Raw genomic sequence first — 26,998 nt, 5'->3', positions numbered from 1 at the left:
TTGGTCTTACCTCTAAGGGCACAGCTCCCGTGGAAGAGTCCTTCAAAGCAAGAGAAGGAAAATCAGAGCAAAGAAGTCCGTGGAAGCACCAACAGAAGGGTATTCTGAAAGTCTGATTCAGGGTTTGTAGTTACCATACGGAATCACCTCTTTGGGGTGAATCAGATCGTTTTAGTCAGAGAGTATAGCAACAACCAGATAATGTACCATGGTGTCTTTGGGTTTGCTGATATACTCATGTTTCTGATTTTACTTATGGGAAGAATGTCAGAGTTGGCACCTATCAAGTGATAAAGGAGCTTTTATCCCAAAATGCAAAGCTCATTTAATGTTGGAGATGGGCTACTATATCACATAATGAAAGAGAATAAGAGAAAAACATGATTACCTTAATAGACGCCAACCAAGTACTTGGTAAAATTGCATACCTACTTTTTATTTTTTAAAAAAGGAACCTTACAAACTAGCAATAAAGGAAATTTTTGACATATATTCACACATGTACTCAAAGATACTTAAACATAAATAAAAGGCAAGTGACTGGAAAAAAGCAGGCAAAATTATGATCATTTGAAGACATCTAGAACATTCAGGAAAATAAACTACAAAGTCATTATTTTTCCTGCAAAATAACTAACCAAGAAGAGTTGTAATATATAACAGAAGTTCCACTCAGTAATCCCCTCCGTTAGTTTCCTAGGGCTGATCCCAACAAAATCCCACACACTAGGTGGCTTACACAACAGAAATTTATTTCTCACAGTTCTGGAGGCTGGAAGTCCAGGTTCAAGGTGTCAGCAGGTTTGGTTTCCACTGAGGTCTTGCTCCTTGGCTTGCACGTGGCCTTCTCCCTGGGTCCTCATGGGTCTTTTCTATAAGTATGCTTTTCTGTCCCTTTTTATGTAGTGATCTCTCCCGCTCTCTTTTTTAAGAAAGGCTAACGTCCACGTGCAGCGCCTCGTTTGGATATGTCTGGAGTCTTGGAAGCTTGACTACCCTACATTCTCCTGTAAATGGACCCTGAGAGCTTGGTTGGCGGTTCTAGCAGAGGAGTGCAGCCACTTGTATACCCTCGGCCAAAGAACAGTCCTTCACTCTATCAGGGAAGGTCATCTTCTTCCATCTAGCATGCAGCTTCAGGGAGGGACAGGCACATGCAGCAGTAAGGGAGGAAGGGGACCCCCCCCCCAGCCAGCCAAATCAGCCAAATCAACCCTGGTGATCAATGGAGTGACCAATGTCACAGCCAGACTGCCCTCAGATCCCTAATCTTCTCCTTTTACAAGGACACCAGTCAGATTGTTTCAGGACCCACTCTAACGATCTCATTTTAACTTAATCTCTTAACCTCTTTAGAGGCCAGATCTCAAAATACAGTCACATTCTGAGATACTGGGGGTTAGGACTTCTACATATGAATGGGGGCGGGAGCGCACAATTCAGCCCATGATACCGCCAGAAAAGATACAATACTTAAATATAACCCTAAGAAGATCTATGAACAGCCTAAAGGAGGGCAGACATACCATGGAATTGTACATAAAGACATAAAACATGAGTAAATGGATACATACCATATTCTTAATGGGAACATCTCACTGTTATAAAGTGCTAATTTATCCCAAATTTAATTAAACTAAAACGTATAACACAACTGTAACCAAAAGCCGAACGAGACCTTCTTTCCATTTCTTATCCTTTTTCTTTCCTCTTCCATGTTTGTCATTACCTCCGACTGTATATTCTTTATTTCTAATGGGTGCGCCACCATCAGTTGGACTCATTGTCTTCCACCCCAGACTGACCTTCCCAACTGCCCTATACCTGGTCATGGGAGGTCATCACCTATCAGTCACCCAGGGGAAAATCTCTGGCTTACCTGGGAAAATTCTTCTTAGTCCACCTATAAACAATTAATCAGTCCTGTGCAGCCATTTTTGTTCAAATTAAACCTATTCCTTCCCTTCCATTCCTATCTGCCCTCCTTACCTCACATTTGGATTTTAATTCTGCACATCACCAACATCTAGATTAATCTTTCTAAAATGTGATTTTCATCATTCCCTTCCAAGTTTACAAATACTGGGCTTAATAACGCTACTGGGAGAGCTTGGGCATGTTAATCACTGTCCTTCAGTTTACTCATCCGTAAAATGGGGTCAACAGATTATAGTACCTACCTTACAGAGTTTTCATGAAACTCAAACGTTACAAATTGTTAATTTGTAGAGCACTTAGAACAGTTAGCTCTATCTATATATTTGTTTAATAAGTAAATATCTTCCCCACTGTTTTACCTGGTACTTAAAAGTGCTCACTTTGAGGAAAACTCATTCTTGTGGGTTTAGACACTTTTCAAATGACTGTTTTCAGAAATACTTGACAGATAGGTTAACAACAAACACAGGTGTTCCTTACAACAGTATATTTAATAGAAAAAGATTAAAGTATGTCTGCAGAAAAAAAAATGTATAATAAAAGATGGTGAAGTCATACTATGGAAAACTGTGGATGGAAACAAAGATATATTTGTAAATTAAAGTTGCATTTGCTATGGAGGGATGGCCGTAATACACCGACTGAAGAAAGAAGGCTGAAGAATAGGAGATATAATATGATTTCATACACATTTGTTTCCAGAAGAATAGGATGCACAAGAAAGTGTAAGCAGAGGACAGGTTTCTGTTATGAAATGAGGTTGTATGACCCTCCTACAATGAACATGTTTTACTTTTATAATTAAGCTAAGTAAAACAAAAGGATAATGAAAAGAAAACTAAAAACTGTTTAAAACTTCCTTTTCTCTAGTCCTTTGCCTTTGATGATCAGGCTTTTACCTGAACTGCATGAAAATACTGGCGATTTTGAGGTTGATGAGAAGTCAGAATGCTAGGATTTGCTTCAAAACATCTATTCCACTAAAGATGGCTTTAAACACCTTGCAGATGAACCTCAAATGTTAGTCTTCGTTCTTTTGCCTGAGAAATGGGCATCATCAAATACTTATGCTTCATCCTGAAAGTCAGACAAATATCATTAATGTAATAATGATAATATATATATATATAATAACCTGGGAAACTCAAATGAGAGATGAGACACAAAACCTTCTATCTTGGGCGTTGATGAGGGTTAGGAGGAACAGCTACCCCCTTCGACAAACAAATCTCAGACTTTGAGAGGTAGAAAATCTCCATGTAGAATTTTCTCATCTTCATAATCACTTCCACTACCAAGAGAAAAGCCAAGAGGAGTTGTAAATTCAGTCGGACACGCTTGAAAAATGCTTTTCCATGGACGTTCTTCAGGATTTCCTATACGCAGAGATTCAGAGGGTTTCGGGTTTGTAAATAAAAGGTGGTCCTCTGTAAGGCATGACAAAAGTAAGCAATCTCAAAGAAAATAATGACACAGTAAGGTTTTAACTATCTAGGCACCTGCTTTGCCCAGAAAAACAGCCTGTTGTTTTCATTTGTCATCACTGGGCCTCAAAAAGCTAGGCCTTAGCCACCACCTGGTGACGCTGATGACGCGCGAAGTCTTACAGCTGCCGCAATTAGAAAGGCTGAGCCTTCTCCTTTAAGAAGCTGACTCACGTGGATGCTGTGTTGTGTGCTCTCAGCTGGGAAGGAGGTGGATCCGAAGTCTCTCCACATTGGCCGCCTCCGGAGAAGGGGCAGAGTTAGCCTCTTTGATTGGCTGTACGAGTACGAGGAGTAGAGTCAGGGGCGGGGCGAGCTGCAGAAGCTTGCCCTAGGTCTGCGGCTTCTGGGAGGGGTGGGCCGCGACTTGGAGGGGAGAGGGAGTGGGGGAGGGTGAACCAGGGAAGGGGCGGGGCCCAGCGGAAGGGGCAGGGTGCCGGGGATGAGGGCGGGGCCTAGAAATGAAGGGGGTTCTGGGCCAACCGGGAGAGCCGACCGCTCGAGGGGCGGAGCTATGCCGAGTGATTGACGCTGAGGCCCAACCAGGGAGAGGCGGGGCCAAGGCCAGGGCCTGACTAAACCTGGAGACTCGGGTGGCCGAGGGGCTTCATCCCAGCTGAGGAGCGAAGAGCCGCTGGCGGCCGCGGATCTCACAGCCGCTCGGGGTGAGTGCGGTGGGCGGGGGGCTGGGGTCGGAGCCCGATGGGGGCTGAGGAGCCCTCCGGGCCGACGCCTTCGAAGCACTCCGGGATCGGCCCGGGGCGGGGGGGACCCGGGCAGGAAGTGCCTCTTCCTCGCCAGGGTCCCCCCGGGGTCCCAGCGCGGCCGCCCTCGACCCCTCTGGGCGGGCCGCGGCGCCGAGGTTACGGGCTGACGGGCTGGGCTGTTTCCTCTTTGTGAGGCCCAGGCGCGGCGGCCGCCGTCGGCCCGCCCCCGCCGCGCAGCCTGGGCGACCGGCGCGACTGCAACAGCCGCGACCCCTCAGCTTGGCGCCCGCGCTCTCTCGCCGCAGCCTCCCGCCCGGCTAGTCCCCCCGGCGCGGCCTGGGAGGCCCTTCCGCGGGCAGTTTGGCCGGCGATTCCTCCCCCACTCCCTGCCCCGGCTGCCCCGCCCCCACGGGCCGCGTCCCCGCCGCAGTGTCGGGGGCGCGCCGGGGTTCCGCGCCACCGCAGTCGTCCGGAGGCCTGCTCCTCGGCAGTTTCGCCGCGCCCCCAGCCCCGGAGTGAAGTCCGAACTTGGCTTCGAGCTGCGGTGCCGTGATTACGCCGCGGCGTGGCCCCTCTTTAAAAAAGACCACCGTCCCCGACGCGTGGTACTAGCTATGGGCAGGGGGCTGCGTTGGCTTTGTGTCTGCCCCGCCGGGTGAATGTCGGCCACCCTGCCCGGCAGCTCCCAGGCTGGCCCCAGAACCGAGCGTGGGGCCCTCCTGGCCTGGAGGAGGCGGGGGTGAGACTGTGGGACGGCCGTCCGGCGTACCCGGGCCGCGGCTGCCAGGCCCGGACCCCGCGCCGCCGCCCGCTCAGCTGTTTCCGGCCAGTGTTTGTGGTGCGGGAGGAGGCCGCGCCGCGCTCGGCCCGGCCCCTCCCGATTGGCCCGCGGCGTCACGTGCCCGCAATCAGCTGGGGCCAGCTGGGGCCGCGGGCGGCTGGCGGGGTCTGGGCGGCTGCGGGTCGCGCCCGGCCTCGCCCCGCGGCCGGGAGGGTGGGCGTGCTCTCGCAGCCCCTTTATTCTACCGTCCTTCGAGGTAGCTAGGTAGGACAATGAGTATTATGAACAGCGGGCGCTGGAAAACGGAACTGCTGCGAAAAGATCTGTTTCATCCTGACACCTGTATTAATCCCCCCTTCAAGGGAGACTCTGGGAAGGTGTACAGCTCATTTATTTTTAAACTTTTTCTGTTTACAGAGCCCTGTCGGTAATCTGAGGATTTTTATTCCAGGTCTTCTTGACAGATGGAAAACCTGAAGTAACCTCAGACTAGCTAACCTTGTGTTTTTGGAAAACTAGACTTGCTGGTGAAGTCACTGGGGTAATAGGATATTAGCTCACTTGCGTGGCCGTGTATACAGTGTTGCAGCGGCGTTCCAACACAGACGAACCAAAATACACGAAGTGTTCCCGGGGTAAATATCTCTGCCAGATGTGAAGTGTCTTGGTGGACTCTTTTCCTAAAACTTTATTGCGTTATTTGTACTGTGTTAGATAGGAAGTACCAAGAACTTTTCTCTAGAAGCCTGTAGCTTAGTAATAAGTCATAGACAAGTGAAATTGAGTAACAGTACAAACTTAAGTGTTAGTAAACTATGAAATGAGTGTCACAGGAGTTTAAAAATGGGGCAATGGGGGAAAAATGGGTAAGAGTGAAGTGGAAAGCATTCTCAAGTGGATTGGTATTGCTTAGACCTAGAAAATGGGAGTCTTTGGGTGGCTTTTGGACAGACAGGCCAAGAAGGAAAAACAGGCCTGGAGCATTTACAAATAGTGAGAAGGCGGGGCTTGTGGAATTTGGCACACAATGTGTTTTTCCACTTATCCCATTATCTTTCTGGGTATGTTCTGGAACACCAGGTAGAATCTACCTCCTTGGAAAGGACTGATGTCTAACTATCATACCCTCATTCATCCCAGGGCCCACTATAGGACCACTGGTTGACTTTCTTTTTTTAAGTTTATCTCTAGCAACCATCTTATCTATAGGAGAGGGACATGATAAAATGTCAAGTAAATTATTTAATTCTACACAGAGGAACTAAGGAAATTGGATTTTTAGAAAACAACTTTTCTAAAAAGGTTAGTAACAGACATATGGCTTCTAAAAATAATATGTGATTGGATCATCAAGGACTTTTCCCTGCTTACTTGCCTTGCTCTACTTAAGTGGTAGGAGAGAGAAAAAGGTTTAGAAACAAAAGGGAAGGGAAAAAAGCCAAAATTAAGTCTGAAAAGAAGATATTAAATTAGACACTACCTTCCAACATAGTCCTAATGTAGTCCTAAATATATTCATAAGATGTGAAGGTAGTCCAAAGTACATTTGTGCCCCAAATATCATTTAATGTTTATAGAGCCTAAATGGCTATATAGATCTGTTTCTCTGGTAATACTGTGTCCTAATATGTGGGTAATGTGGGAATTGAACCTTAGCTATGACATGAATTTGCTACTTGACACCTGAATCAGGGACAGTTAATTGATACTCCCACCCAGCAAGGCTTTTTTGACTCATGGTATTGCATCACAACAAATGAGAGATCTCAAATTTGTCTTGCCAATGGGGTGTTCTGGGGAGATTACCAGCAAAGATTGTTTAGCTGACTCACTGAGGTACATGACTACTCTTATTTTCTAGTGATGACTAAATAATAAGTATTATAGAAATGTAGTAAACCTGGAAAAACATTCGACAATAACAAAGGCATTATTTGAAGGACAAAAACAAAAATATAGGTTATTGCCCATTGAAGACCTGATTCCACAACCAGAACATCATTTGACACAGCAAAGGAAACTGGTCGGGTATTGCAAGAGAATTAACAAGAGGAAAAAGAGCTTTCTTTTGTCACTGAAACCTACGCTTGGTAAATATTTTGTACAAAAATTGGTAAATTGGTTTTATGGATTGAACTCAATTTATTTTCTCCCTTGTAGGTTTTCGGTAGAATTTAGTCACAAGTCAGTGTGAAAATAGTTGATGAGAGAAAAATAGCATTAAATGTTAATTATAGTAATCAACCCAACACTATTAAAAGTCTTTAGGTTTTGTTCCTTCTTTTGTCGTGGAGAGGGGAGAGACTGAAAAGCAGATAAACAAACATGTTTTAGCATGTTTTCATTTTACCAGAACCATCACAAAACACAATCTCCTGGAAGGGCAGATTTCTTAAACCCTTTCTGCACTAGGTCTCTGCACATTCAGTTCCCTGCTAGAGAGAGTCTTTGTGGGTTGCATTTGCCAACCACCTCCTGGCATTGAAAGAAACCCTCTCACTTGTCCAGCAGTAGGTAGAGTCCCAGTATTGTCTGTTCTGTGGTCCATGGAAATGCCCCGAGGAAATAATGGCTTTACAGAGGAAAAGTCTGTGAACGGGGTGTTTTTCTCGTCAGTGGATCCTTAGAGATGCAAATCAATACCTCCAATACCTCCATTCTCTCTGGTATTTTTAGGGCTGGGCAGTGTGATGCTTTCTTTGGCCAAATATACCTGCCAGGGTTGGATCCCAACTGGATTATTAATTACAGGGAGGGCTGGAACTGTGACAATAAGAATTTGAGATGCTTCAAAAGGTTTCTCACTTTCCTTCTGCTTATAATTTCTCTCACCTCTTCGCTTAGCTTTGCAGTAATTAACAGGAGGTGAAGCCAGTTAATTGTTTGTTTCATATTCTTTTTTGCTTTCTTCCTCTTTTTTTGTTTTAAGAATTTTATCTGAGAGAGAGCGCACGAGCGAGCATGCAAGTGGGATCTGGGAGGAGAGAGAAAAGCAGGCTCCCGGCAGAGCAGGGAGCCCAATGCGGGACTCCATCCCAGGGCCCTGGGATCATGCCCTGAGCCGAAGGCAGACACTTAACCGACTGAGCCACCCAGGCGACTGCTTTCTTCCTCTTTAATAAGACAGGGAAGTTAGGGTGGGGATTGTGGATGAAGGAAATCTAGTTTTACTGCATTTACCTTTGACACTTGTGGTGTGCTAGGTACTATTCTCATAATGCATTATCTGCATTGAATTCTCACAATTCAGAGATGGATACTGGTATTTCCATTTTACAGATAAAGAAGCAGAGGGTACCTTTTCCAAAGTTTACACAGCTTTTAAGGGGCAGAGCTGAGATTTGAACCCAGGCTGTCAATCAAATATCTGGCCCACATTGTTTAAATCCTGGGGATGGGGAGAGAAGGAGGCAGCAGCTAGGTGGTATATATTATTTATTTTTGTAATCTTTTTAGAGCTGATCTGATTATAGAAAATTAAAGATTTTAGCTAGGAAAATCTGTGAAGAAAAGGGGAGCAGGATTAAATTGATCCTGTCCAATACTTCTGTTATCCTTAAATCTGAGTGCCAACTAAGTTTACTTTTTTACTGAGAAAGACTGTTTTCTAGATGAAAAGCCCTTTTTGCCTTCTGAAAGTGTTTTTTAACAGGGGTCAGCATACTTTGTCAGGGGCCAGACAGTGAATATTGTGAATTTTACAAGCCATGAGGTTTCAGCCACAAGTATTCAGACTCTGCTATGGCAATGAGAGAGCCATCCAGTATAAACAAATGGGTGTGGCTGTGTCCCAATAAAGCTTTATTTATGGACACTGAAATTTGAATTTCACGTAGTTCTCCTGTGTCACAAAATAATCTTTTGATGTCTTTTTCCTACCATTTAAAAGCACAAAAACCATTCTTGTGGGCCATACAAAAACAGGTGGTGAGCTGAATTTTACCCACAGGCCCTAGTTGGTTAACCCCTGCTTTTAAGGAAAGTATATAGCAATGAGCCCGACAAAGAACAAGATACCGTATTAGTCAATGCTTTTATATCTGTGTGTGTGTGTGTATGTATGCATATATGTATATATGTAAGCTGTGAACAAGTAGAATTTGAAATGAAAAACAATAGCATTTAGCATCCCAAAAAATGAAGTACTTAGGTATAAATCTAACAAAATGCTATAAGATCTGTATGAGGAAAAATAAAAAACTAATGCATGAAATAAATGGAGAGACTACATGTTCATGGACAGGAATACTCAGTGTTGTCAAGATATCAGTTCTTCCCAACTTTGGATTCAGTGCAATACCAGTCAGAATCCCAACAAGTTACTTTGTGAATATCAACAAACTGATTCTAAAGTTTCTATAGAGAGGCAAAAGAATAGCCAATATGATATTGAAGGAGAATGATAGAAGACTGACATTACCTGGGGCGCCTGGGTGGCACAGCGGTTAAGCGTCTGCCTTCGGCTCAGGGCGTGATCCTGGCGTTGTGGGATCGAGCCCCACATCAGGCTCCTCCGCTAGGAGCCTGCTTCTTCCTCTCCCACTCCCCCTGCCTGTGTTCCCTCTCTCGCTGGCTGTCTCTATCTCTGTCGAATAAATAAATAAAATCTTTAAAAAAAAAAAAAAAAAAAGACTGACATTACCTGACTTCAAGACTTAATGTAAAGGTACAGTAATCAAGATGTATGGTATTGACCCAAGAAGAGACAAATAGATCAACGGAACAGAATAGAGAGCCCAGAAATAGATCCACATAAATATCATCCGCTGATACTTGACAGGTGCAAAGGCAATACAGCGGAGCAAAGATACTTTCAGTGAACCAGGGCTAAAACAACTGGACCTCCACATGCAAAAAAAAAAAAATCCAGACGTTACACCTCATTCACAAAAATTAGCTCAAAATCAGTCACAGACCTACATATAAAATGCAAAATTATAAAACGCCTAAAACATAACAGGAGAAAATCTAGATGGCGTTGTGTATGGCAGTGACTTTCTAAATACAACACCAAAGGCATGATCCATGAAAAATAATTGATAAGCTGGACTTCATTAAAATTAAAAACTGTGCAAAAGATGTTAAGAGAGCGAGAAGATAAGCCACAGGCTGGGAGAAAAAGATTTGCAAAGACATCGGATAATGGTCTTATTCAGTATATACAAAGAACTCTTAAAAACTCAACAAAAAGAAAATCTGATTTTAAAAATGGCAAGTAGCATGTGAAAAGATGCTCCATATCATATGCCATTAGGGAAATGCAAATTAAAGCAACAATGAGGTACCACTGCACACATACCCATTGGAATGGCCAAAATGCTGAACGCTGACAACACCAAATGCTGAAGAGGATGTAGACAGCAACAGGATCCTTCATTCCTCACTGGTGAGAATGTAAAATGGTACAGCCACTTCGGAAGATGTAGTGGTTTCTTACAAAAGTAAACATAGCATATGATTCAGCATTTTACTCCTTGGTATTAACCCAAACGAACCAAAAACTCATATCCAAACAAAAACCTGCCCTTCGTGGATTTCTTAAAGAGAAAAATCTTACTTTTTTTGCTGTAAACCTAAAACTGCTTTTTAAAAACCCTTAAGTCTCAACTAAAAGCCATTTTTAGAAAGTTGTTTTATTGACTTGGACTCAAACTAGGAAATTATATAGTTCATATTGTCTAATTTTTGAAATAGTTGACTTTGGACACAGGTTTGAACTGCATGAGTCAGCTTACACATGGATTTTTTTGATAAATACAGTACTGTAGATGTATTTTCTCAGTTTCCTTAACGTTTTCTGTTCTGGCTTACTTTATTGTAAGAATACAGTATATAGTGCATTCAACATACAAAAGGTGTTATTTGACGCCTATGTTTATGTTGTCAGGCTTTGGGTCAACAATAGCCTGTTAAGTTTTGGGGAAGTCAGTGGTTATATGCAGATTTTCTGCTGTGCAAGGTGGAGAGTGATTGACATCCCTAAACACCAGCCCCCACATTGTTCAAGGGTCAACTGTAATACATTCCTGGAGATATTGTATTTCATGGGTTTTCAATGCAAAAAATCTTTTTTTCTCTTACAGATTCTGTAAATCCTGTAAATTTTTTTAAAATTCTGTAAAAAGGTAGAGGTTCAAAAATGTGATTGCTTCACCAAGGTCTCCTATTAAAATAGAAATGGAAAATTCTAGGTAGCTAAGTGTACTATTGAAGGGGAAGGAAATTGAAACAATTACTAAAACGTGATCTTTAGATCATCTATGAATGTCACTTATATTTTCAACTTGGCCCTTCAGTTTCCATTAATTTCAGATAAACTGATAATAGGCTCCTAGTATACTATCATGTTTGGTACTTATTTCAAGCTTTTAAAGATTTTAATAACCTGGAAGTAAGAAAAGCTAGTACCAAAGAGGCCTTATTTATAAAATTATCTGGGAAATAGTACTTACTAAAATTAAGATTATTACTGTTTTTTGCTTGAGGTGTTAAAAAGGAAGAAAGCATCTAAAAGCTTTAGCTATGATGAGTTTGGCCCTGGCTTTGGTTATAAATTTGAACTTCAACATTGACAGATACCAAAGCATGTATTTTATTACTTAGAGACACAGTAAGGTGCCCCTAGAGTCAATACAGAGAACATTAGTCATTTGTAAAAGCAGCTCAATTTTAAGGTGTTTTTAAAATATGTGGCTGAAGAGATTTGGAACTCTTCTAAGTCTAAGCAAAGGACTTAGCATATCTGGGAAATACTTTGGATATAAAAACAGAAAAATAGAAAATAGATCACTGGTTGCCTGTGCCTGCAGAGGGCTTTGTGGGAATTTGGGGGAGGTAATAGAAATATTCTAATGCTGGATTGTGGTATTACAAAGTGGTGGCACAGCCTTATAAATCTAAAAATCATTCAGTTGTATACTTAGAGTGGCTAAATTTTATGGTATGTAAATTATTCCTTTAAAAATCTGGGGACTTTTTTGTTAAAAGAATTAGCTATATTCTATTCTGTCAGAAAAAAAGTTTCCAAGTTTGTAGAGGAGTGGTCTGTATGAGCTCTTAGAAAGAGATGGTGGGGGGGCGCCTGGGTGGCACAGCGGTTAAGCGTCTGCCTTCGGCTCAGGGCGTGATCCCGTCGTTACGGGATCGAGCCCCACATCAGGCTCCTCCGCTATGAGCCTGCTTCTTCCTCTCCCACTTCCCCTGCTGTGTTCCCTCTCTCGCTAGCTGTCTCTCTGTCGAATAAATAAATAAAATCTTAAAAAAGAAAGAGATGGTGGGGCACCTGGATGGCTGTCGGTTTGGGCTCAGGTGTAATCTCAGGGTGGTGAGATCAAGCCCCAAGTCGTTTCCATGCTAGGCGTGGAGCTTGCTTGGGATTCTCTCTTGCCCTCTGTCCCTTTCCTCTCTCTCTCTTTCTCCCTCTCTTAAAAAAAAAAAAAAAAAGCTAAAGCAGATGCCATTGATCTTATTTTTGTAGTGCTATCAAATTTAGCACAAATGTAGGGGTACCTGTGAATGTGTGTTGCATTTAATAATATACACCCCCTGGCCACAAGAGGTTTATCTAGAAGGGATGAGAATTTGAATTAAGATATTGATGGGGAAGGAGGAAAGACCTCCAGAAGTGATTTCGGAAGTCTTGCTGGTTTTGCAGTTTCTGTGAGAGGTTGCCAGTTGAGGAGAGTGTGTCTTTCAAACTGGCTACCATCCAAGAAAGGAAGTGCAGGAGGGACTAGAACGGAGGCAGGAAGGGTACATGATAAATCTGAGGGAGAAAGACCATGAATCTGGCAGCCCTGTGGTCACTAGAGAATGAGGAGAGGAAAAAGACCAACTGGAGCAAGGTTTCATTTAGGCCCCAGCTTGGCCAGTGTCAGGAAGTCACATAGCCTTTAGTTCTTCCTCTGCAAAAGTAGGGCGACAATTAAACTGTCAAGATTAAATGTGGTGTGTGAAGTAGTGTCCAATACGGTGTAGACACTAAGTAATTGCTAGGTCTAAGGCAGAGTTCAGTATATCCTCCAGATGCAGAGGAGCCTAATTCAGGCGCTGCGTCTTAGCTTTGTAATGACCGTTCTCCCTAAATATAAAATGGCATTCTGATTGATACCAGCCTCCAGAGAATTTGGATAGTGTGAGTCAGTAGGTTGAGTGTCTAGCCCTGTAAAACTACGGCTTACCACCTAGAACCTGAGGACCCTGAAGACGTTTTTTCTTCTTCCTAAAGACCAGACCTTTGACAGAAGGGGACGTTTTGCTTGCTTTTGCTATATTCCATGGCATTATGGCCTATCTTTTTTAGCAAACAAGAACTAATTTTACAGTTTTATATCCATATATAGTACTCTATAAATGGAAATCACAACTAGAATAGTGATTTTGCACAGATATTTTTGGTCTTGGTAATGAGTCATATAATTGGGTCCAGTAAAAATACTTGGGTAAAAGTAAAAAAAATAGACCGAATTTGAAGCAAGGAAGAAAAAACATGTTAAATCTCTCTACCCCATTTAGAATAAAGAGCTTGCCTGTATCCAGTAGCAAATGGTCACAGCTATATGGTAATTTTGAGTCAAAGATAGAATGATGTAGGCAGAGGGTACAGGGAGAGTTCATTTTGAAGTCCAGTATGTTTTCCACAGCAGCCTTGGGTCTGCCATGGCCAATTCAAAAACATCTAGTTAGGGGCGCCTGGGTGGCACAGCGGTTAAAGCGTCTGCCTTCGGCTCAGGGCGTGATCCCGGCGTTATGGGATCGAGCCCCACATCAGGCTCCTCCGCTAGGAGCCTGCTTCTTCCTCTCCCACTCCCCCTGCTTGTGTTCCCTCTCTCGCTGGCTGTCTCTATCTCTGTTGAATAAATAAATAAAATCTTTAAAAAAAAAAAAAAAAAAAAAAAAAAAAAAAAAAACATCTAGTTAGTACTGCATTATGGTTGAAAGAAGTTACAATATGAATATTATATTTAAAAGTTTGAAGGGAAATTGGCTTTAAAATAATGAGTCTCAGAAGCCCAAGAAGGAGGTTAAATCACTGCACAATACTGGTTTTCAGAGAACTACAGAATCTGAAGACTGTGTCTTAAAAGAGGGGAGACTGTAAAACCTTGCTGTTGACCACTGTCTGTAGTTGAGCAGCAGTAAGAAACATGACCCAGATCACCTGCTCACAAGCTGTTGTACGCTGTGGTTGTATGAAGAGTCATAAACCCAGATGTCTTATAGGCGAAATTATTACGTGATGCAAAGCAGTGACTGAGCAGACCCAGTGACGTTGGGAGTCGCAGCTACCACTCACCTCTAGTCATTTTTGCCACAGGAGAACACATGCCCCTTGGGCCAGATACCCCATTGTTTAAAAAACAACAACAACAAAACAGGCTCTTTAATGAAATCTCTCATGTTTAATGGTGGCCCAGGTGTTTTTTATTAATAAAAAAACTGTGGCCCAAAGTAAACATGTCCACATGTATTTCATAAGGGAAGGGTTATTTGTTTTGTTCAGTGTTGTATCCCTGTGCCACCAAGTGAGTTCAGCCTGCAGGCCTAAAATTTGCAACCTCTGACCTTTATGTAACAAACATGTGTATTTAAGCATCTGAAAAAAGAAGTGCTATCATTTTAAAGGCTGTGAAACAATAGTAACTCTTAACTTTTGTTGTCATTTTGTAGAAATGTAATCAAAAAGCTAAATATCATTTCTTAAATCTTGTTGTTTTCACCCAGGGCTTATTCATTGACATGTTTGTTAATGTGCAGTAGTTTTCCTTTCACTAGCCAGAAATTTTAATTGTATTTACCATTTGTTTTTCATTCTTTTTTTTCATTCTTACTAAACTTCCATATCAAAATGTTTAATGGAAGTCATAATCTTTGTGATGATGACTTTTTTGATAAAAGATATTAGGACTGCCTAATAACTAAGGAAGTTCACAGATGTAAGAAGGAATGATGGAATTTTCTTTTTAATTTGTAATGAAATTTTCCCAAATTTAAACTGACAGTGGATTCTTATTGCAAACATAGATTTTAGGGCTTGTTTTCCTAGTGGCGTCTCTGTCAGCTCTGCATGCCATTTTAAAGATATGTGGTATAAATATTTAAAACACAGGAGCTGAAAACTATACCAGGAATAAATTCTTTTTTAATGAGAGCTGTAGTGTATTCTTCTCGCCTATATCTACATCTTTAAAAAATACTGTTTAAGGGGATTAATAGCTGTGAATTCAAGGAGTTGCACATACTAACTCTAACTTTCAAAATACTGAAGTGTGATAATTCTTGTTTCAGAATCTAGTTTCAAAGCTGCTTGTTTCAGTGTTTCAGCACATCTGTGATTTATTGAATCAGTATGGTTTCTTAAATAGAAGTTATGTAATAATGGCTTATCTTTCCCTTTTCTGTGCCTGTTTTCCTAGCCTTACACCAGGGTAATGGAAGAATTCTGGCTTTAGGGTGGGTGAACTGCATTCCAGTTGTGATTTTCTGTTGTTGAAAGCTGTGTGACCTTTGATCAGTTAATAACCTTGGATAATTTATGAAATGGGGGTGATAACCTCAGAGTTGTTGTGACAATTTTGAAATAAAAGCACCGAGTACAGTGCTCCACAGACCATCTTACTGATGTTAATGCCATCGCCCTACATGGTTGTAGACGTGCCTGATGACCAGAGCTACCCTGTGCTTTTAACCGAGACTACCCTCTTCTCAGTTTCTGATTGCCCCTTTTTCTATTTTTGCGATCACCCACACATGGCCCACAAGTCTTTCCTCAAATTACATATGCTCAGAATGTACACTTAACACTTATGCTATGCTAAGCCTTTTTTCTCACATCTCTGCCTATGCTTCTCATTATTGAGTTTCTGATACTCCACTTTCTTCCTGTGTTTGTCATACCAACCAAAAGAGAAGTGATATTGTTCTGGCTTTGCCTAAACATGTTTGCTTCCTTGGCTCACTGCTTCTAAACACTTCTCAGCTTGGTATGCCTGTTTATTTGTTCAGTGCATGAACCTTGGATCCTTTAGTACAGAGTCAAACACTTCCCATACTGAGTACTACAAAGCAGAGATCGTATGTGTATATGGTTCTCTATGTCCCCCACCAAGTAGATACCAACAATTTTTTAAAATCCTAATGCTTTCTTGTTCTTTTCCATTTGCTCCTAGGTTTTTAGAACTTCAACTATAAAAATGGGCAGAATTTTCCTTGATCATATCGGTGGTACCCGTCTGTTTTCTTGTGCAAACTGCGATACAATCCTGACCAACCGCTCAGAACTCATCTCCACTCGCTTCACAGGCGCCACTGGCAGAGCATTTCTTTTTAACAAGGTTGGTGGGAAAACCAGTTTATTTCCTAAGTGAGTTCAGTGGATATATTTGACAGCAGTATCAGAATATCCCTCAGAGCTTGGAGATACCAGAAAGTCCGAATGAGAGCTATAATCTGCATGCAGAAAAGAGTGCCCCCTAGCTTGTCTTTGGGGCCTCAGGAAGGCATTACTAGAATGTGATTTTTTTACTGTGGAAGTTTGAAGACTGTGTTACAATAAGAAGGGTAGTCTCCATTGCTTTATGAAACATTCAGTGGAAGAATTTGGTAGTGACTTCACAGACTATGGAAGAAAGGGCAGAAGTACCCTATACCCATGTCACTGATTTATCCTTATAGGGAGATAGCTGCGTTAAGCTTTCATAGTTTGACAGCGCAAGTGAATAAAGATCATCTAACCAACTTCCCTTGCCCTAATTTATGCTCATCGATCATCCTGATTATGTTGTGGTTTATTGCATGCCAACAGGAAGAGTGTTTCTTGATTTGCAAATTAATGACGAGTCTGCCTGCTTCTCTAATTTCTGGCTTGCTTTAAGATTGGTTGGTGTGATTCTGCCTCCTGGAGTCTAATGTGTACTAGCAGAGTTGAATTTCCAAATCTTTTAGGCTAAGGGACAGAACTCGCCCAGGGTACTGCTCTTAAAAGGTCAGCTAAACTTCCCCCCGTGGTCACCCCTCTGTTCCATTTAGAAATCAGCTTTTCTCTCAAACAATTGATAGTGTATATCTCTCGATCCTTCCTTAGGTACGGAGCAGGAGTTTGGTATACCGTGGCAGGCCAGCTACCTGTTGTCGTAAATGAAGTTTAATAAAGCACAGCATGTTCGTTCATTTATGTATTGCCTATGGCTGCTTTTGTGTTACAGTAACAGAGCTGAGTAGTTAAAGCAAAGATCATATAGCCCTCAAAGCCAGAAATATTTACTCTCTGGCCCTTTACAGAAAAGTAAAGCGTAGAGGATTGTTGGATGTTCAGCATCATTGGAAATTCTTCACAGATTATTTGAACCATTTGAAAACTGTGTATCACAGTGTAGTAGGCCTAGTGTGTCCCAGTCGGTTTATATATAAAATGTATTTCCAGAAACAAATTTGGCAAACTTCTTTTGTTGTTGTTGTGGAATACCTGTTGTATACTAGGTTCTCTTTCATTGGTAGCCTTATTTGAACTCCTCATTGAGTGGTGAATGAGAACAGTTGGACCCAAACCAACTTTTATGGCTCCAAGGGGAGGACTCACTGCAACAGAAATGTAACTACAGGATATGTAAATAGTGCGGCTTGGACTAGTGCATGGTATGGTAATGCAAGATGGCATTAGATGGCCAGTGCAGTGCAATTTCCAGATACTTGCCTTTCCCAGCAGCTTCTGAATACAGCTCTTGGGAAGGGTGTTGTAGGTTTGACTAAAGTAACAACTGCTGTTTGATTTTCTGAAGTCGCTCTTATTGCACCAACCAAATTAATGTGTACTTCCTTGGCAGATAACTCACAGGGCTCGGCAATTTTGTGTTCCCATGTTTCTCAGGTAGTTAACCTGCAGTACAGTGAAGTTCAAGACCGGGTCATGCTCACCGGCCGCCACATGGTTCGAGATGTGAGCTGCAAGAACTGCAATAGCAAACTGGGCTGGATCTACGAGTTCGCCACTGAAGACAGCCAGCGCTATAAGGAGGGCCGTGTGATCCTGGAGCGCGCCCTAGTGCGAGAGAGCGAGGGCTTCGAGGAGCACGTACCATCTGATAACTCTTGAAGAAAAAGAGATAACTCCATCTTTTCCCAGGTCTCCTTCACTGAAAACAAAAATCTACTTACATACACTGTCACCTTAGCATCAGGGTCGGATTCATGAACTGCGGAACAAGAGGTTGTGAGAATCTAAGATGGAACCTTTCTTTTCTTTCTTTCTTTCTTTTTTTTTAATTTTCAATTTTCCATCCAGCAGCAGTGTGTAGAGAGAATATTATGCAGATGCCGTTATTTTTTTTTTCCTATGTTTACATCTTCAGGCAGAATAGCCTATCTGCAGCTACATGATGGGCTATGTGAGGAAAAAAAATCTGGGCTGTTAGAGTGAAAAAGTGTGTTTTATGTAAATTTTGAAAGGAAAACGTGTCAAGAGCATGGTTTTTAAACTTATTTGGGCTTCATTTAAAAAAAAAGTTTTTTAAACCCAGTTATTTCACTTGATTTGCTAGCTTCAGGGAAGAGATCCGAATTTGTGACCAGCGCTAAAGGTTCAGTGTTAGTATGGCTTGTGCTGGCCGCTGTGCCATATTCTTGTTGGAGATGAACCGTAGCACCAGAGCCCATCCTTCCTCGTCAGTCTTGACCCAAAGATGTCACCATTCCTAGTTATTTGTCACCACATAATTGGTGTTGATTGGAAACTTTTCCTGAAATGGGGCAGAACTGCTTGGTTGTCTTTTCCATGTAACTTAAGCATAGTAATATAAATAAAGTAATAGTTGGATGTTTTTGGTCCTGTGTTGCTTTTAAAAACAACCTTCTAAAAGAAGAGCGGAGTATTTGATAAGTAATTCTCATCATAGTGTTTCTTTTCCTCTCTCGAGCTAAATTGACTGTGTAGAAGAGATTACTCTGTGTAAATTAAAGCATACTGTTTAAATCCATAGTACTGCATTTAGAAAAGAGTTGAACAGAATGTCAGTGTGCGTTCATGCAGAAAGCATTTCATCTGCATCTGTTTTAAAAGAAGGGGGAAAATGAAGGAGCCTATCTAAAAATAATGCTTTGCAGAGCGTTTTCAGCCTATCCTGTTTTGTGTTGATTTTGACAAGTCTGTAGAACCTAATAGTTTCATCAAAGGACTAGATGTGTCATTAGCATTATTTTCTCAGATCTTCCCTCAGAAGTTCAGCTATTGAAATTAAAACTGTACTTGGTCCCTTCAGGGATCAAATTTGACTCAGGGTGTTATTTTAGCCCCAAACTTACAACATTATGAAGTATTAAAATATAAATGTTTCTTTATCCAAACTATTTCTAGCTATTCTAGTATTTGTTTCTGGTGGAATAAATGACATTAAAATTGGCTAATTATTTAAATGTATGAATGGATGTTTGAGTGCTCAATCTCTAGGTCTTTGTCTAGAAAGGATGTTTGCCCCAACTAGCAAAATCTTTCTGTCATTGATATTAGACGTGACTTCTGAGTACAGTTAAGATTAAGTTTCTCTTCTTTGCCTTGGTTAGAGGCATAGGTCTCTCTGATTAAGTAGGTGTATAATATTGCATTTGAGATAAGTGGACACAAATGATCTTTCCTTCACCGTGGAATAAATCTTCAAGCTTTAAGAAAGAAACAGCTTTCATTCCCATTCATTTCCATACTGGCCTTTGAGTATACACAGATCCCTGGTAGCATGCCGTACCTGCAGCACTATGTGCATTTGCTGTCACAATAAAGTATATTTTGTCTTGCATTGGTGCAATACTACTTATTTCCCACTGATCCTTGTCTCAGTTTTAACTTAGTTTTAATCATCTTGTCTTAGTTTTAACATGAATACATATGTCATACCTTTAAGTAGCTATGGCTTTCTTCAGTTAGTGATAAGGTGACATTCTGGCTTAGTTAACTTAACCTGATCTACACCAGGAGATACTGAATTTACCAGTAGTGACTTCTATGTGATGATTTTTTTTTTTTTAAGATTTCTTATTTATTTATTCGACAGAGAGAGAGACAGCCAGCGAGAGAGGGAACACAAGCAGGGGGAGCGGGAGAGGAAGAAGCAGGCTCCCAGCGGAGGAGCCCGATGTGGGGCCCGATCCCATAACGCCGGGATCACGCCCTGAGCCGAAGGCAGACAATCGCTGTGCCACCCAGGCGCCCTTCTATGTGATGATTTTGCCTCAGACACTGACAAACTATAGTTTACTATATATGAACAAAAAAATGTCCTATCACTAGGTTAACTTAGGTGTCTGGAAGGTACCACAATGAACAATGAGGTCCTCTGTGCTTCCCTTTTAAAAACTTAATGTTTGCAAAACTGAAAAAAAAGCAACATGGATGATGCAGTCAGATTGGATTGTTTATAGAAAAGTGAACACACTGTTCACTGGAGATGGGAAAGTGCTAATGGGAATGATTTTGCGTTGGAATGAAGAGGTTGACCAAATACAGGGGAGAGTATACCACATGATAAGTGGATTACTGGGGGTGTACTGGTTAAGCTTTAATCTTTGAAGACTTCAGAACCCTTCCTCTTCATTTTAGGTGACAGTGGCCATAAATTGTTTTGATTTTAAACAACATGAGTGCTTTTATTTAAGGAGAACCTAAAGTGAATATTTTGGGGCTTAAGCGTTTGTTAGTAATTACTGTAAAGATTTAAGTTACCCTCGTAAGTGGCTACTTTTGGATTGGAGGAGAAAAATAGCATGTCTATTTTTTAAATTTATCTATTCATAGAAGTCTTATGGGATGCTTCAATACAGAGGTGGCCCCAACCCCGGGCAGAAATCAGTCCACAGGTAGCTTTCCCACAGTTGGAAACCACCCATTGTAAAAGATTCAGAGACATGTTTATGATGGTTCATTTCCACACCAGTTATAAAAATATCTCAGTTTAAATAGACATCCACTATTGCATGCCTGTTTTTAACACCAGCTTCCCACCAGGAGCCATATAAAACCTTCTAGGGAAGGAAGGTGTGAATTGGGAGTAGAGCAAGATTAAACTGAAAAGCTCCTGTTAGGCTAGCACTTTGCGTGGATATGAAAATTATTCTCGAAATAAAGCAGAACTAAGGAAAAATTAAGATGCATACCCATCTAAAATTGAGGATGAATTGTATGGCTTCTTTATTTTAGAATAGTGGGACTTATCACATTGAAACTTACATATTATGGCATAAAATACACATTCCAAAGCACCATTAAGGGTTTTGTGATCCTGGACCAACACTCTCCGTATTTAGGCTTTTAACATCTGTAATCTGACCACCTGGGAGGCTTGTTAAACAATGAATTCTCCCAATACTGGATTGGTCTCTGAGCTGGAGCCAAGAAATCCAGATTTTTTTACCCAACTGCAAACATAACTTTTTATCTGCAAATACACGACCATCACCATTCAAAGGGTCATTCAAACTCATAACGCAGTAGTCTCCCCTTATCCATGGTCTCCCTTTCTGAGGGCTCAGTTACCTGCGGTCAACCATGGTCAGGAAGCAGATGATCCTCCTGACACTATCAGAGGTCAGTAGTAGCCTGACCTGCATCGCAATGCCTGTGTCATCCGCCTCACTTCCTCTGTCACGTTGGCGTTCTGTCACCTCCCATCATTACAAGAAGGAAGGGTGAGAACGGTATAATACATTTTGAGAGAAACCATATTCACCTAACTTACATCACAGTATCTGACAGTTGTTCTATTTTATTTTTAATGTCTTACTGTGCCTAATTTATAAATTAAACTTTATATAGGAAAAAGTATACATAGGGTTCAGTACTATCTGCAGTTTCAGGCATCAGCTGGGGCCTTGAATGTATTCCCTGCGGGTAAGGGATGGGGGGTGCTACTGCAATGTATGGTTTATGGTGTATTACCACCTGGTACAAACAGTATTTCTCAAAAAGAGGCCAAAAGACTTAGAAGCATGAACAAGAAAAAAAAAGATTAATATGATTTCCACCTGCTTAAAAACAATGATCCTTAAAACTGAATAAGTACAACAGATAAACTTTTTTTCTAAGATGTACTTTTTAAAATGAGGGAAAAGTCTCTGGGAAAAAGTTTCTAGAAAGATTACTTAAGTCCTGTCTTCAATATCGAGTGTGATTTACTAACAATGTGACTTTGGGAAGTGTGTGACTTAACCTCGTAACCTTTGTTTTCTCAAGTATGAATTATAAAAAATCCTATCTTAAGTGATTCTTGTTAAAACATAATGAAATACATGGTCTAAAAACCTGTTAAGTATTATGTAAATGTATCTACACTTTTTTCCAGTAAATCTTCACAATCCTTCACAATTTACTCTAATTTTACTCTAGTGAATGGCTAGAATGCTTTCAAAGTTCTTTAAATCTTTCCTGTCTTGATATGCCTTTATAACAAATTAGGGCTAGAAATCTGCTGTTTATCAAATGTTAACATCTTGACCTTTTGCCATACGGAAACTTTCATAATCCGCTGCAATAGACATTTTACTTTGCTTTCAAAAATTGTCAAAGCTCCTATTCCTTCCATGGAACAAAAGGAAGCAAAGGTAAAAGGTTCAGTGAATACAACCTCAGTGATAAGGTAAATAAAAAATAAAAAGCTTCCATTTCCCCCCCCAGGCCAGACGAGGTAACTTTTGAGTAGAATCCTGTAAAAGAATTTTCACTAACAGGTATTGACTAGTTCCTTTTCAAACTAATTTTCTTTCTCCTGTGTTTGTCTTAGCCTATTTCACACTAGTGTTCTAATGGGGTTAGTCCTATTTTTATAGAGCCCTAAGGTTATGAGAAAAATGTTTTTATATACCAAATCATCTCATTTTAATCCTCCTCTGTGGATTTGCCCTAACGATGAACAAGTCATCTCTTGTCCCTGGATTTAAGCAAAGTACAAAAACCAATTCCATCTAATAATTTAAAAAAAACATACCCAGAGCAAAGCCCAGCTTTGGAAAAGGAGGTATTTATGTTCCTGAGGATTGGCCAGAGGTTTTCTGGCACTGGTGCAGTTGGAAGACCCCACCTGGTGTGCCCCTGGGTCAGGGGGTTGGCTTTAGCTGTTCCCAGAATTTCTCTTCCACCAACTGTTGAGGTCCCATGGAGTGAGCTGTCAGCACCTGGCCACACTACCTTCCCAGCTAACCGACTCTACCTGTAGCCCTCCCAGAAAGCGGGGCAAAGTGCAGGCGTTACTATGACCACGTGAAGATTCTGTGAGTGTTCTGTCCCTAGCTAAGCCATCTCCCTTCCCCCACATTCCCAGCCAAATGGAAGGTGCTCAGAGGCATTTCTAAAACATGCCAAAGTGCCAAAAGCAATCCAAAGCTTTTCAAACCCTTTCCTGAGTAAATCCTAGGTCCTGGTTTAAGGTAGGCTCCTTGGAAAATGAGTCCCAACGATTGAGGGGGGGCAGTATTTTCAAGGACTTGACGAATAATGAGTAAAACATCTGAGTGGCCCTGCTGCAGTTTACGCTGCAGAAAAAATGCTTTTTTTCAATCTAACATCCGCTGGAATTCATGCTACCAGAAAAGCACCAGTAGACGGCACGAGGATGCAAGTTCAGTTCTCAACTGTCAGTCTGACCTGTGTTTTGGAAAGAGCGTCTGGGGCAGTCTCTTAGAGTCGGCCCACCCCAATGAGAAAGGATTTTACTCCAACGGGGGAGAGTTATTGTGGGGGCCAAAGGAAATTAGATGTGAGCACATACTTGGAAACTACAAAGATTATAAAGATAGTATTGTTTCCAGTTTTTGTGAGAAGTGATTTTTTTTTTCTGCCATGTTTTAGTGTCTAAAGCTTTAGCTGCCCCAGCTTTAAGCAACAGTTTTTCAACAACGATTTTTTAATATTACCTTTTATTTTGAAAATGGTAACCCGAGTCCTAGAAAGCTGAACGCCACAGTGTGACTTTGCAGTTAACCTCCTGAAGCCTTGTTTCCTCAACTTTAAAATACGGAAAATAATTTATGGAGAATATGTGTGAAAATTCTTTATAAGCCATACGGTATTCTAAAAATAAAATACATTCCTATAAATTGAGTGAGATTCAGTGAGTTATTTCGCATCGCCTCCAGTTGCTAGAAAGGCTCTGCGTGTTCGTGTATCCGTTCAGCAACGTTTGAGCGCCTATTCCCTGTAAGACAATATGCTAATAGTCGGCCACACCTGGCGCCCACTTCCCGGCAGCCAGATGAAGCCAAGCCCAGAGAAAATGCTCCAGGCTACTTCATCAATACTGAATGTAGCCCTGCTGTGGGAAATGAAAGGTATCCAACACAGGCTCAGAAGCTCATGAAGTGCGTTCATTCTTCCAGCAATTCATTTCTAAGTTTGAACAGACGGAACCTTCCAGATTAAATGAAAATAACAGAAATCATCTCCATAAGGGCAGTGGATTCTGAAATTGGATTAACCTTCCATTCTAAAACAAGCTTCATCTGTCTCTCGTCCAGAAGCAAATATAAATCAACATTTCCAGGGCACGTGGCAATGAGAAAGGACACGGCTCACGCCAGACAGCCATGCCAAGTAGAGGACGTCCATAAAGGTGTAAGCCAAGGCTCAGGGCCTTCTTCACACAAGAAACATCCCAGGTAAAGTGTTCTTTAAATTGGAGGGGCAGAGACGCGGGGTGGGGGCGGCTGGGGTTGTAAATTCACAGGCCCTCAGATTTAGGCATTTTCCGATGAGTGATCTCATCAGTGCCTTTGGATGCTGGACGGTTCATTAAGGGGAGGCATGTGGGCCTGTGTGAGACTACGGAAGGTGGGGGGCTGCAGAGAGTGGAGAGAGCCAGGCACATACCATTTCAAGACCGTCACTCTTGAGTCAGATCAAGAGACAAACACAGCTTATTCTCTGGGGCCTCGAGGCTCCAGCTCACATCCCTAATCTAGCCCAACCACGCATTTTAAACATTGGAAACGAAGGCCGAAGGCCGGGAGAGGTGAAATGACTAAGCCGAGTTCTCATTATAAGTAGCAAAGAAACTATGTTCAGGGTGAGGCGTTTCAACACAACAGAGAGTCCCGGGGGGTAGGCCAAAGGCTGGATACACTCACATTTTCAAAGCAGCCTTGGGAGGGAGACCGGTTAAGAGCATGGACTCTGAGCCAAAGGGCCTGTGTCTGAAGCCCGGCTCTAACACTTAACAGCTGGGTGCCCTTCGGCAAGTTTCTTAGGCTTTCTGTACCTTGACTCCCTCATCTCTAAAGTGGTGGTGATAATAGTCCTAGCTTCGGAGGGCTGTTGTGAGGATAAAATGAGTTCATATGTGGAAAGGGCTTAGACAAAGCACTAACCTGTAAGTTCTAGCACTCCCATTTACAGACAAGGAAACATACGCATTCGCAGAGGTCAAAGGTCACACAGTTTTACTTAGAGGTCAAAAATCTGTGCATGCACGAGTGCACACGTGCACCTGGTATGCCCCCCACCGCACTCCCACCCCGCAGACATCCTGATTTCAAGCCCTGGCCTCCGGAGCCTCACATCTGCAATGACCAACTTGGGGAGAATTGCAAAACGAGGGTCTGGGACAGAGGCCAGAGCTGGTTGGCAGGGTGGGTTTTTCTACTTTTCAGACGTAGTGTAGTCTTCCAGAAAAGCAAGCCCAGGGGAGAAACAGTTTCCATACACTAGTGTTTCTCGAACTTGAGCGTGCATTGGAATCAGCTGGAGGGTGTGCCTCGACACTGGATGCTCTGTGCACCAGAGCTCCTGGGCCGGCAGGTCTTGTGTGAGGCCCGAGAACCCACATTTCTAACATTCCCAGGTGATGCCGAAGCTGTTGTTCTGGGAACTACACTCTAAGGACCACATACATTTTTTTCCTAAATTCTCAAAATAACCTTATGAGTTTGGCATTTTCTCCATTGTATAGTGGAGAAAAGTAAGACCGGAGAACGTGGCTGACATACTCCATATCCCACCATTTGTAAGGAGTGGAACGGGGTCTTGAATCAAGTTGGTCGGACTCTGGAGTCTGTGCTTTTTCTACCATGCCATGTGGTGGGAGGCACGAGTGTTTATTCTCCGCCAGGCACCTCGCTGTGGGCCAGGGTCACGAAGATGGGGGGGTCTGATGTGGGCTGCAGCATGCAGGTGGAGAAGATGTAATGGAGACATCTCTGAGGAAGGGAAGGGCTCCCTACTGGTTCCTTTTTTTTTTTTTTTTTTTTTTTTTATAGAGACAGCGAGCGAGAGAGGGAACACAAGCAGGGGGAGTGGGAGAGGAAGAAGCAGGCTCATAGCGGAGGAGCCTGATGTGGGGCTCGATCCCATAACGCCGGGATCACGCCCTGAGCTGAAGGCAGACGCTTAACCGCTGTGCCACCCAGGTGCCCCTCCCTACTGATTCCTATCATCTCCCCTCCCAGTTCACCAACTGCCCTGCCTCCTGGGCATTCACAGCCCACTAAGTCTGACCAGGTCACATCCCTGACCCCACGTTTGTTGACTCCACTCCCTGCTCCCTTCATGGCCCCGTCTGCCTGTGCAGCCTAACTACCCCAAAGCTGCAGTCACACTGTTTTTGTCTACCCCCGAAAGCGACCCGCTCTCTAGCGCACTGTGCTGTGCTCAGTCCTCCCTCTGATTAGGGTGCCCACCCCTTTCTTTGGCTGGAACTCCCCTTCTTGTCCTTGAAGACTCAGCAGCTCCGGCCACCCATCCCTCAATCTCCCCGGCGTGCGTTACATGTCCTTCCCATACCTTCCCGAGAGTACCGAGGCTACGTCGTTCCTAACACTCGCCTATGTTGTTGGGTCATTATGTATCTATTGATGTATTTCTCCTACCTAAAAATCTAGTCTAAACCAACTTTTACCTCTAAGTCCTCAAGGCCTATTATAGTACGTGGTACAGGGTGGGGCAGTGGTCCTGGAACTGGTCTGCACATTACAATCACCTGGGGAAATTCGAAAAATTCAAGCCCAGGCCACATTCCGGATCAATGAAGTCACAGCCTCTGAAGGTGGGACACGGGGCATCAGGATGTTTTTCAAATCACCCCCAGGTGATCCAGTGTGTGGACAAGCTTGGGAAGCACTGA

At 42.5% G+C, this 26,998-nt stretch overlaps 1 protein-coding gene and 1 long non-coding RNA gene across 7 annotated transcripts; one reads left to right on the top strand and one right to left on the bottom strand.

The window, feature by feature from the left end:
* Positions 1 to 363: 363 nt before the first annotated feature.
* LOC123799870 (uncharacterized) lies at positions 364 to 4,971 on the bottom strand. Of its 3 annotated transcripts, XR_006781741.2 has the most exons (4): positions 4,899 to 4,971; positions 3,597 to 3,699; positions 3,108 to 3,229; positions 365 to 3,015 (listed from the first exon to the last, which is right to left on the bottom strand). It is a non-coding gene; the product is annotated as an uncharacterized LOC123799870 (long non-coding RNA). The 3 variants fall into 3 exon arrangements; XR_006781740.2 differs by lacking the exon at positions 4,899 to 4,971 and having other exon boundaries at positions 364 to 3,015; positions 3,108 to 3,314; positions 3,597 to 3,815; XR_006781739.2 differs by lacking the exon at positions 4,899 to 4,971 and having other exon boundaries at positions 366 to 3,015; positions 3,597 to 3,815.
* YPEL5 (yippee like 5) lies at positions 3,942 to 19,693 on the top strand. Of its 4 annotated transcripts, XM_087863751.1 has the most exons (5): positions 3,965 to 4,087; positions 5,362 to 5,545; positions 15,326 to 15,362; positions 16,079 to 16,243; positions 17,776 to 19,693. In XM_087863751.1, the coding sequence occupies exons 4-5, from the start codon at positions 16,103 to 16,105 to the stop codon at positions 17,998 to 18,000; spliced, it is 366 nt and encodes a 121-aa protein (XP_087719877.1). In that variant the 5' UTR covers positions 3,965 to 4,087; positions 5,362 to 5,545; positions 15,326 to 15,362; positions 16,079 to 16,102; the 3' UTR covers positions 18,001 to 19,693. The 4 variants fall into 4 exon arrangements, with proteins under 4 accessions (XP_045665100.1, XP_045665102.1, XP_087719877.1 ...); XM_045809146.1 differs by lacking the exon at positions 5,362 to 5,545 and having other exon boundaries at positions 3,956 to 4,087; XM_045809145.1 differs by lacking the exon at positions 15,326 to 15,362.
* The last annotated feature ends 7,305 nt before the right edge of the window (positions 19,694 to 26,998 follow it).

The sequence above is a fragment of the Ursus americanus genome, chromosome 7 (assembly GCF_024610735.1).
Source record: "Ursus americanus isolate L20-20 chromosome 7, mUrsAme1.1.p, whole genome shotgun sequence".
NCBI lineage: Eukaryota > Metazoa > Chordata > Mammalia > Carnivora > Ursidae > Ursus > Ursus americanus.
This window is presented reverse-complemented; position numbering and strand designations above follow the sequence as displayed.

Excerpts from the sequence above, each read along its gene's own strand:
- YPEL5 (XM_045809144.2), top strand. The coding sequence starts at position 16,103 with ATGGGCAGAATTTTCCTTGATCATATCGGTGGTACCCGTCTGTTTTCT. Across the intron at positions 16,244-17,775 it reads GAGCATTTCTTTTTAACAAG|GTAGTTAACCTGCAGTACAG; the intron begins GTTGGTGGGAAA and ends CATGTTTCTCAG.